This window comes from Lonchura striata, chromosome 6, assembly GCF_050655825.1.
Source record: "Lonchura striata isolate lonStrDom1 chromosome 6, ASM5065582v1, whole genome shotgun sequence".
In the NCBI taxonomy this organism is placed as follows: Eukaryota; Metazoa; Chordata; class Aves; order Passeriformes; family Estrildidae; genus Lonchura; species Lonchura striata.
The window spans coordinates 4,533,249-4,545,041 of NC_140708.1; the positions used below are offsets into that span (position 1 = coordinate 4,533,249).

At 47.0% G+C, this 11,793-nt stretch overlaps 1 protein-coding gene across 13 annotated transcripts in view; it reads right to left on the reverse strand.

The window, feature by feature from the left end:
* The window catches only part of MICU1 (mitochondrial calcium uptake 1), an 88,621-nt gene extending 81,078 nt beyond the window's left edge, over window positions 1–7,543 (reverse strand). For 2 of the 13 annotated variants that reach the window (XM_085583888.1, XM_085583884.1), the window contains exons 1-4: window positions 7,489–7,543; window positions 6,241–6,319; window positions 3,197–3,290; window positions 2,590–2,701 (exon numbers count right to left, since the gene is read on the reverse strand). Coding sequence is in view for 3 of the 13 variants with exons in the window: in XM_085583880.1 (XP_085440006.1) it covers window positions 3,197–3,234 (38 nt within the window). In the remaining 10 variants the exon portion in view is untranslated. The remainder of the gene's footprint in view (window positions 1–2,589; window positions 2,702–3,196; window positions 3,291–6,240; window positions 6,320–7,488) is intronic. The other 11 variants (XM_085583887.1, XM_085583879.1, XM_077784797.2 and 8 more) reach the window with 7 other exon arrangements.
* Between the last annotated feature and the right edge of the window lie 4,250 nt (window positions 7,544–11,793).

The following is an 11,793-nucleotide window of genomic DNA, read 5'->3' on the forward strand; positions in this document are numbered from 1 at the left end:
ACTCTTGCATCCTTTTTCAGATACCAAAAGGAGATTACAAAAAGACTTGCTCCTGGTTTTCCAGCTCCCTAATTAGCTCATGATTCCAAGACTGAAAGCACTAAGCAGCTCAGCCTGAGGAAAAGGGGCTACCCACACTTGGGTACCCCCAGCACTAAACTTTTGTAGATCTTTTGGAGATCCAGAGCAGATAAAACACTTGAAGCAGCATTTTGATGTCAAAGCTGGCCTTGGCAGCACAAGCATGTGAGAAGGACAACAGTAATTCAAGAAGCCAGTGGGTGTTTAATTTTTCATCAGAGAAGGGGTCACACACACTTATTTGAAAAATTTTACTAGGACATGGTAAGCCCATGAATTAGTGCAGAATGCCAATTGTAAATTTTAATATACTGCTATGCAGTAAGATCTTCTGGGAAAAAAAAAAGTGTATTTAGGAGGCACCATTTAGGCATAAAAATTCATGCAGAGACTGGCTGAGATGGAGTCACTAAGAACTCAAAGAGCTTTCTGAAGCTGTGTGTTCATTAAAAAGCCAAGTTTGATGTTGCCAGAGCACATCAAGACATCCTGACCCAAGAGATGCTGTAGGAAAATTCCTCACCTGTTCCCATCTCAGCCCCTGACTGTCAATTATCCCTCAGCCCTGCTCACTGAAACCAGAGCCAACAGCAGAGGAGTGAGGGGAACAGCTCCCAGCTCTCCTGTCTCCATCTTCTTGAGAGGATTGGGGAGACGAAGGAAAAATTAAAATGGGGAAAAAAGGACAATAAATCAAATGGAAAGGAAAACTCAACATGCAAAGGAAAGGGTGAAGCAATCAGGAAAGAAGTTTCACTGTAAACACTGAGATTCATAAACCACGGGGAAAAAAACCTCAGAGCTTCAACCTGCCTCCACCAGTCATGACTTCTTCCTAGAGAAGCTGTGGCTGCCCCTGGATCCCTGAAAGTGTCCAAGACCAGGTTGGATGGGGCTTGGAGCAGCCTGGGATAGGAAAATGTGTCCCTGCCTATGACAGGGGTGGCACTGGATGGGCTTTAAGGTCCCTTCCAACAGGAACCATTCTATTATTCCATGAAATTTGTCTAAGAATAACTCCTGAAAGGGTGCCAGGAGGTGCATTCCAGGTAATGAAACACCTGGATCCCCTCCTTCCCCCATTTCCAAAACAGACCCAACAGCTCCTGCTCTTTTCCCCTCCAAATTTTCAGTTTACTGAGCACAATTTTGAGATAAAGGATTTCATACCTTACTGAAGTTATTAGCCTACCAAGACACATAAATCAGTTTTGGGAAAATGAAATCTAGCAGTAAAAGTAATTTCTCCTCAGGTAGGAGACTGGGGCAATATTTGATCCCATTAATTTTGCTGGAGAGGAACCAGATTTGTTTCAGAGCATGATTCAAAATGATGTAGAGTCTACCAGGTATCAATCAATGCACAAACTTAAGCCATAGCCCAGCAATTTCTTTTTAATTGTCATTGCAGTAAAGTCTCACCTCTTCCTAAAATCCTCAGCCCTGGAAATGACCAATCCCCAACTGCACAGCTCTGTAACTACACTCAGCCATGGCTCAGCCTCCCCTCAGAGATGATCAGTGACATCCCTCCCCTCATAAGCTGCTGTATTCTGCCAAATAATTGCACTGATTCTCAGAGTAAGGAGAGAAGATTATGCATTGCAAACACACAAGCTTTTAGATTTAGCTTTAATAAAACATTTTTTAGAAATTGCAACTGGATTATTTATAAGGATGTAGGACAGTAGCTGGCTTGGGCTTCCCTTGAAAGGGAAACAGGAGTGTTTACATCCTGGGGAAATATTTTGGTGCCACTAAACTGGCAGAAGAAACTTGGCAAACTCAACAGCAACCCCAAATTTCACCTGTGAGCTGAGTCACCAGAGGACCTGAGAGTAGATGGATGCAGTCACCATGAAGCACAGCTCTGGAGACACAAATGTAAAGTGAGTGTACCAAAACAGAGTAAACTGGGCCCATCTATTGCAGCAGCACTGAAAATAGCACCTCCACAAGGATACACCATTTCCTTGCTACTTCAGACTGTCAGACTCCAGCAATGCACTGTAGGTTTCTAGGAGGCAGCTATAAACTTGCACAGAAACAAATGCCAAATGCTGTTTTTTCCTGGTTCAAGCTTCCCCTTCTCCATTCAAAATGCAGCACATTCCTTGAACTTTTCTGCCTAGAAAACATTGCAGTACACCCCAGCCACGAAAAGCTCCCTAGAAAAATCTAGAGATGTCAAAAGTAATTTAGAAGAGCTGTAAAAACAAAAACCAACCAAAAAACTTCACACCCTTTATTAAGCTACTTCTACCCTCATCAGTACTTTGAAATTTCCTTTTTCCAACTGTTATTCTCAAATATTCAGGCTGCCTTTGCAAACCAGCCACTCCAGCAGGTGCACTAGAGCACAGATATTTCCACACTGATTTGAGGAGCAAAGGAGCATCAAAGACCTGTTGGCAGAGGGGTAGAAAACATAACACATCTGCCTTTTCCTATAAAAAGTTACAGCCAGCAGGAATGCATCTGCTTAATGGCCTGACTAATTTAACTTGCCTTGCACAATCTGTGTCCACAGGGCATGTTTTCCCTGAGAATTCCTAACTTTTCCTAAGAATGGAGAGACTCTCCTTGAAGCTTCATCCAACAGTCATCCACCTGCATGTACCTCAAAAGAAACAAAAAATATCTCAGAGTAGTCACATTTAAGAAATATTTATGGCTCATTGGGCTCCAAGAAAACCAGTGTTAACTCCTAATGAATAAACATGAAAAATTAATTCTGGAAGAGAAAAATTTAGAACAAAGCAAAAGCCTCCCTAGGCTGACAAGGTGGCAGTTTGGCAGGTTTGAGTTACCTGCAGATACAATTCCAGCTTCAGAAAGAGACAAAGGTTTTTTGAAGCATGTCAGAGAGTGGATTGTCTCAGAATTTGATATGGTGAAGTCTGAACTCCTCTGTGACAAGGAGGAAAAAGATCTGTGAACCCTCCAAGAACCTGAATATCACAATGTGGTAATTTCTCCTTGGCTGAAGTTGCCTTTTAAACAGAAACATCATGTATAGCCACATCCTCCTTAAGAAAATGCTTCTTCCTGGCCAGAGTCATGTACTTTGGTGGCTCTCTTTTCTACACAAAGAAATTTTAAATTAAAAACTTACTGAAACAGACAAAAATATTCACAGCACCTCTGTTTCATCTACCAGATGGAGATTGTTTGGGAAATCAGCAGAAGAGTACAGCATTGATTTCGCCCTAAAAAGGAAAGGCAGGTCTGAATCACTGCAGTTGCTTTTCTTTTGCTTTTGTTGGATTACCTTGAACTTCAGAGAGGGGAAAGTGCCAGGCTAGTGCCTTGTGCTTGTAAAACACAGCCTGAGGAGCTGGGTTTCAGCAGGAAAAAGCCAGCAGCAAACACATGGCTCCATCCAAGGTGGGCAGGCAGGCACACCTCAGGTACCTGTCTGTATCACAACTGGGATTTTTGTGACAAAACCCCCACTGCTCTTCTAGCTCATGAAGCAAAAAATGCCAGAGGTGGGAACTTTGCATGAAACAAATGAAAACACAGAAATTCAAGTGGTGGTACAGAACACAGCTGGTCCATACAGACACTGGGGCTGGCTGGTGTGTGTCAGCACAGCAGCTTTGTCTGCATCACAGACAGGCCATGAATTCTGGAGCCACACAGATTCCCAGGGCTCATGTTTCAAACACAGGTCAGCTGCAACTCCTCTTGTCTCAAACCATGACCTTCTTTCTTGTTGTCTACATGAGGATCTCAGATTCCACATCACAGAGCTGAAGTGAGAGAAACAACTAGGAATTTTACCTTGAGAGACCTTGGAGACCCAGAAAAAAATCCCCAACCCAAACCTTGTGCCAGTCTCAGTACAAAATTCCCAGTTACAACCATCAGTGTTTTGGTTCTTCTAACCTGGTCCTGCCCCACACCCACAGACAAGGAGCTCTTCAAATGGTGGGACTACAATTAAAAGCTGCTCTCAAGAGAAGTTAAATCCAGAATGCACAGAAATAAACTCCTTAGCAAGTTTCTCTGGGGATAAACAAGTGACTGTACTCCCAGACAGGGCAGTAGACAAGCAAAACTCAAAATTTACTACCCAAGGACTTTTCAGATAAGTCCACAGAAGCCACAGTAAAACAATTCATGATCTAACAGTCTGGTTTTCCTCTTTTAAGGTATCTTAAATCTAAAACTAAGAGGTGAAGCTGCCACAGGCTTTGGATGGTGTGTGCTTAGGGAGACAAAGTGCCTCAGGCTCTACTCACCTTCTGCTATGAGTCCATGTATTTTTTACTTGAAGTGTAAAATGCATCACCCTAAAGATAAATATTCATCCTCAGTCTTTCAGTACCAACAAAAGAGCTGCAGAATGATTTTGGACAAGGACATGGAGCAAAAGGACAAGGGAGAATGGCTTCCCACTGCCAGAGGGCAGGGAAGGATGGGATATTGGGAAGGAATTCTTTCCCTGGGAGGGTGGGCAGGCCCTGGCACAGGGTGCCCAGAGCAGCTGGGGCTGCCCCTGGATCCCTGGCAGTGCCCAAGGCCAGGCTGGACAGGGCTTGGAGCAGCCTGGGACAGTGGAAGGTGTTCCTGCCCATGGCAGGGGTGGAATTGGATGGTTGTTAAATAGTCTTTCCTTTCTGTGTTTAAGAGGGAGCCACACCATTTACAGCACACTTTTCTTAGAACAATTCAGTTTAAAAAAGAAAGGCAATTTTAATCTCAAAGGTGTACAACACCCAAAGACCCTGGGTAACTGTTTCCTGATAAATTATCCCAAACGACATCATCCCACCTGAAGTCACATCTACACCAAGACAGTTTTTCACCCTTCAACATCCCAACAGGAAATCACAGCACCAGGAATTAATACAATTAAGGTTATTTTTATTGTTGTACCCAAGCATCCTCAGCCCCACTGTACTGAGCTAAAATATTTGGCCCCAATATGTCAACTGGGAACTTGGGAAGAAAAACCCAAGCATTTCCATATCCCAGATCACTTCAGGAAGTGTTACTGCAGCAACTGGAACAGCATAAAACAGTATGTTTTTATAATAAACTTAATATGACTGCTACAGAACTTATTTTGCTCAAGAAAATAAAAATGGTTATTGCCACATTCCAGATCTAAACATCCTGATGGCTCCCTCAACTATCACCTGAAAAAAGTAACATTTCTGAGCTGCTGCTTCAAAGCCCTGCCCAGACTTCAAATGATTTTCAAGTCTTGCAGCCTGAGGACAACTGGATCATGTCTCCTCAAACTCTGCCATGAGCTTACCCAGGAAGCCAGGAGGTGCAACAGGAACTTGCAGGGAGAAGTGTCAGCCCCAGTGACACACAGGGTTCTCTAGAGGGTCCCAGCAGGCAGACAGTGATGATGGAATCAAGGCACATAATTCTTTTTCCTCCAGGGCATGGAATTTCAGCTTCCTGGGCTCAGGAAGCATTAGGGAATACCACAAAAGTTGCTGCAGGAAATGGGTCATTGGGAGAACAAGCCACTTCCACAAGGAAATAAAGAGGGGTTACATGAGCTTAAGACTCACTGTAAACACCTTCCACCATCTCAGGTGGCTCCAAGCCCCATCCAGCCTGGCCTTGGGCACTTCCAGGGATCCAGGGGCAGCCACAGCTTATCTGGGCACCCTCACATGGAAGGATTTCTTCCCAATATCCCATCTAACCCTGCCCTCTGACAGTGAGAAGTCATTAAATGCTCTGTTGCTCCAGATAGACAAACACATAGTTTAAGTATCTTTTATTAGCTTTGGTTGTACTTTTGTTGGTGCTTTTTATATACCTCCCTATGTTCAAACACATTTTTAGTGACTACTTCAGGTTTTTTTGGTGTTGGGAGTTTTTTTGCATTTTATGAAAGTGGTGGAACAGCTGAGGTTGGCTTGACAGAAAGCTACAGGCAGACAAACCTCTTTCAGGGCTCAGTGTGCCCAAGCACTTGCACCAGGAAAGTCAGCACAACTTTGTACACTGCAAAAAAAAGGCAACTCATTCTCCTACAGCTTTAAGAAAAGCCCTAAGAGAATGCTCCAGGACAAGAATAATTCTACGCAGGGTATATTAAGGGTAACAATCAGCCACATTATGAATTCACCAGTTAAAGCACCTGAAAGCAAGGACATGCTCAGCACTCAGCAGTACCATCCTCACCTGTAGTGTATTAGCTCCCAGTTTGCAGATAAAGAGGTCACAGAGAACACAGAGAAGTATTTCTCATCTGGGGCCTGTTCTAAAGATGAGAAAAAAGCATAATGAAGATCATAACTTTGTGCTGCACACAATTTTCCTCCTGGCAGTCATGCCCTGCAGTGCTCATACTCGACCTCAGTTTATCGACCACAGGAAATGCATCTCAGACTGAGCCAAAAAAGCCAGGAGGAGGAAAATGGTCAACAGCTGAATAAAGGAATTAAAGATAAGCCAGGCCTTTAGCTCAAGCCTGCTGGCAATGAGGATTCTAAAGGAGAAACCTCCAGAAATCCTGCCTGGTTTGACCTGCCCACACCCCTAGACCCCACTAAACAGCCAGATCCTTCCCAAGCAGTTCATTAAACTACAGGCAAGTACAGAGCACATCAATCTCGTTGTGATAAACATCAGGCATTTCTGGTCTCTGAGCAGTACATTAACTCAAATTCACCCTAAAGTTTTTCCGACACAAACTGCACATCAAACGCAGCTGGGGCCATTCAGCAGAGTTGAAGCTTTAAAGAACCTCTATCAAGAGAAAGTGTTTTGACGTGAGCTCTGACACACGGCGATAACTCACACAGCCCGGGCAGCGCCGCCGGCATCCCACAACCAGCAAGAGAAGTAACCCAAAGGCAGGTGCTCGCACGGTGGGAGAGCCCCACAACACTCCCTGCAGGGCCCCCGGGCGCCGCACACCGGGGGACCCCCGTTCCCGAGCGCCGCCGTGCAGCCCCAGACCCGCGGTCATTTCCCAGGGGGATGGAGAAGCCACAAGAACACGGCATCCCGAGCCTCGTGTGTGCCGGAACACCTGGTTATCCCGGGCAGCAGCTCTGTCTCAGCCTGGGACCCCTTAGCCCCAAGCCTCGGGAGCCAGGAGCCCTCACCCCCGAGGCCTTGGAGTCCCTCAGCCCCGGGAGGCAGGACCCTCCTATTCCCGGGGCCTGCGACTCCCCCTAGGCCCGTTTCCATCCCCGTGGCCCGGGAACCCCTGCTCAGCCCGCAGAACTCCCCTGACACCTACGGCCTAAGCAGACCCATATTCCGGGGCCTTAAACTTCCCCGTGCCTTGGGAACGCCCCCTCCCCGCCCAGTTCTGGGCTCTGGCATCCACTCAGCCCCCATCCGCCCCAAGGCCGGGAACACTGCAGCCCCGGGACCGACGGCTCCTCAACCTTGAGCCGGCCCCCTCAGGATCCCGCTCACCTCAGTCCCTCCGCTCAGCCCCGCCGCCGCTCCCGCCGCCACGCCCACCGCGCATGCGCGAGCTTCCGGGGGCGGGGGCTGTGCCGCGTGTGGGCGGGGCCTGCGCAGCGTGTGGGCGGGGCCTGTGCCGCGTGTGGGCGGGGCCTGTGCCGCGTGTGGGCGGGGCCTGTGCCGCGTGTGGGCGGGGCCTGCGCCGCGTGTGGGCGGGACCTGCATTGGTGGGCGTGGCCTTGGGGTCCTGCTGGGCGCCGTGAGGGGCGCGGGGCTCGCTGCAGGTTCTGGTGGGTCCGTGCGTGTGTATGGGTTCAGAAACCTCTTTGTGTAGGCTTTTATACAGCGTGTGGTGAGTGTTCCGGCGGGTCCCGTCTGTAGGGGCTGAGGGGATTTGGTATAGGGCTTTGAACAGTGTGTGTGGGGCCTCAGGGGCTTAGACGTACTTGAAGGCCTGTATATAGGGTCTCAGGAGTCCATATATATATGGGTTCTCTGAGGTCTGTATATAAGGTCTGAGGGGCCCGCCTATTTATACGTAGGTAGATAGTCTGAAAGCTCTATATATAGGGTGTCAGAGGCCCAGATAGACAGAAGCTCTGAAAGGCCTGTGTATGGGTTCTGAGGGACCCATATATATAGGTTCTGAGGGGTCTTTATATAGTGTCTCAGGGGCCCACATAGATAGACAGAGGCTCTGAAAGCCCTGTAGACAGGCTCTGAGGAGTATATATACATAAATATATCTATATATATATATTCTGAAAGGTCTGTATATAGTCTCAGGAGCCTATCTATGGTGTGTGTATATATATATATATATATATGTGTATGCTCTGAAAGGCCTGCTGTATATAGGGTCCCAGGGGCCCATATCTGTAGGTCCTTCAAGGCCTGTATACAGTGTACAAGGAGCATATTTACAGGTCCCCTGAATGGTGTGTCTGTAGGATCTGAGGGGCTTATGTACAGGTCCTGAAAGGCTTCTATGCACTGTACAAGGAGTGTCTCCATAGGTCCTGGTTAGCTGGGCTGTAGGGCCTGTGTATAGTGCCTGAAAAAGTGGTATATGGGGTCTCAGGTGCTTTTATATATCTATATAATCATAGAATGTTAAAGGGTTGGAAGGGATCTTAAAGATCATCTTGTTTTGCTGTGGACAGGGACGCCTTCCACCATCCCAGGCTGCTCCAAGCCCCATCCAACCCAGAATTGGACACTTCCAGGGATCCAGGAGCAGCCACAGCTTCTCTGGGCACCCTGTGCCAGGGCCTGCCCACCCTCCCAGGGAACAATTCCTTCCTTCTTCGGGGTGGTGGGTGGGTGTGGCAGCAGCTGCAGCCGTGCCCAGTGGCCCAGGAATGGGATGGCAGCAGGAAGGGAAAGTGAGAAAGGCACGCCTGGGTCATGTGTACCTCGGCATTCAGATCAGAGGGAGGACTCACTGCTGAGGAGGCTAATTTTAGCTATTTTAATTTCAGTTGCTTCCAGTTGCCTCTTAGGCTGACTCTCCTCGGGCTTTAATGTACCCCCATTAAAAAACACATTTTCCAGAGGCATAAATAGACAGCAATTGCTCTTGAGGAATCCAGGAGGCTGCTAAGTCCTGACACTGCCCTCCCACAGCGGGAATACTGTGGGGATTTTTAAGGTGAACATTTTGGCAAGGTGCAAGGGGATCCCAGAGGCTTAGAGGGGTCTCTGTGTGGCTGTGGTCTGGCCATCTCCAGATCCCAAAAAGGGGTGGGAGAAGCAGCCAGCAAACACTGGGTAGCTCGGATCTGAGTTGTGATGAGACAGGGATCACCATCCTGCCCAGTCCAGGGGAATTTTCCCCTCCTATCCTGTCACTCCATGAGAAGCTGGGCAGTGCTCAGCTTACAGAAGGTGGCCAACACCGTTCCTTTATTGGCAACTAGACTCTGACCCCCATCTCAGGGCTGTGCAGAAACCTGGAAGCACCAACCTTTCTTCTAAATAAAAGGAGATAAAAAGCACTTAGACCTGGGATCCTCCTGAATTTCCTCCTCCACCCATGCCTAATGCACCTGCAGGATTTTGCATCTATCTCCAGATGCCTGATTCTTCTGTATCACAGCCCTGGACATCTGTAGGGGTAAAATTGGCTAATCCTAAATTTAAATAACATGGAGAAAGTGATGAATCTATGGACTAAAAGATAATTTAGGATTTTTCTTCCTAGCTGGTTTATTTAATCCAAGCACTTTGGGGCATGAGCAGGTTTTCCAAAGTGATGGCTTTGCCTATGGCTTATCTCACACTCACTTTCTCTTACATCAGTGTTTTATTTGCAAGAGGGAACAATCCGTGCCTCTCTCAGCAGTGTCAGTATGGTTGATGAGGGTTTGAAGCTTAAGTTTTCCACTTTCCTACTGCAATAATATTAATTGCAAACTCTGGTGTGCTTTTCTCCAGCAATTCTTCTCAGGAGCAGCTTTCCAATATTCAACCAGTTGTAATTATAAGCACCAGGAGAAAGCCTTTTTAAATACATTATTTTATTTAGGTTTTCCAAGAGTGGAAGATGCTTCTAGCAGTAGTTTTTGACATGAAATGACAGGGTTTCATTTTGGTGCCAGTATCCTCACCCCTCTCTCTACCTGCGCCTTGGGGAGTTGTTCCCTGCTGGCTCGTTTAATTGCCTGGGGTATTGATCTCAGGGCTCATATTTAATTCCCATTTTTGTGCTTTGTAACAAGTGCACACTCAGCAGGCATTTGCTAATGAATTTTTGGCCTTTCTGCTGTGTTCAGCCTTTGCTCAAAGCCCATCTTCCCCCACCTCTGTCAAATATTCCCTGGAAATGTATAAATTCTGCCAAAAATTTTACTTTTGGTCGGTCCTAGCTCCTCTTTTATGATTAATAAATAGCTAATTACAGAATATGAATGGCTGGAGGAGTAGGGAATAGGAGAGAGTTGGGGCAGGGTCTGCTTGCAGTGCCCATCCCTGTCCTCCCTCAGAGCTGCTGGCACTGATCCCTGTAGGAAACCCCATGAGGAGGAGAGCACGGGCTCATCCTAAACGTGTCTGCTCCCCCAGGCAAAAAGATTTGGGGTGGGTAGTTTATCAGGAGAAGAGGTGGCTCTGACCCCAAGGGAATTCCCCATCCTGGGACTTCCTCCCTGTCCCTTTCCTGTCTTTCTAATCTTTCTTTTCCAGTTCACCCAGGCTGCATTAACCACAGTTTTGCCATTTTTACAATTTTAATCCCACTGTGCTGGGAGCTGTCCCAGGGAGAGCCTGATGTGGCAGAAAGGGAAACCCTGGCTTTGGTCCATGGGGTGCCAAGATGTGTGGGGGAACATCTTCCACTGTGGAGTCATCACTGAGGGCTTTGCTACTTAAAACCCTTGTTTGGAAGCATTTTTCCTTTCACCATCAGTTTTCAACATGACAGAAGAGGGAAATAAAACAAGCAGAGATCAAGCAAAGACTCTGCCTGGTCTGAGCAACAAAGCTCAAGAGTAGCTGCTGCTGCAATTTGTCTCCTTGGTTTTCCAAGAAAACACAAATAATCATTGAAATGCTAAATGTGGGAAGTCTGAAAGACATTGGTAAATCCTTCTAGATGGACACAATCAAGGCTTTCAACCACACTTTCCCAACCAACAAAGAGAAAGAAGGGAAAGCTGATCTCTGCAGGAAAAAATCCAGCCAGAAATTAGGATTGAGGTGGAGGATTTCTCAGGGACAAACTCCAAAATGACATTGCTTGGAGGAAAGCTTAGAACACCCATCAGGGCTTGTGGAAGGCAGCACTGGAGGGAGGTGGGGATGGAAAAAGGAGAGTTGTGATGGTGTGGGAGATACTGAAGCACATCTGTGTCATCCCATGACTTGGTCGTGCTCCTCTCCATATTTTTAGAAACGCAGAGGGAGAAATAACAGGAATTAAGAAGGATCTGCCATCGGTGTTGTAGTAACTCCCAGGCCAGAGGAAAAAGTCTTTTCTAAGTAAAGTAATCCAGGTACATCATCTTTCAAGAGAAAGTTGAGCACAGATTGCTTACTTAGCACAGGTGCTGCAAGGTCTATGCTGGCAGCTCAGCCCACCATGTCTGCAACACATATATATATACACATACATATATACATACATACATATATGTATCTCCAGATGTTCTTTTACCCTTCACTGAAACTACTGTTTGGTTGGGTGCCAGTCTGACCCAGTACCCCAAATTCCTGTGCCACCTTTACGTTGCATCCGTTGTGGTATCTTCCTGCAGCCTCTTCCTGGTGGTCTCCCTTTCCCGGTGCTCCCCATCTCCTGGCACCCCCTCTCTAGTG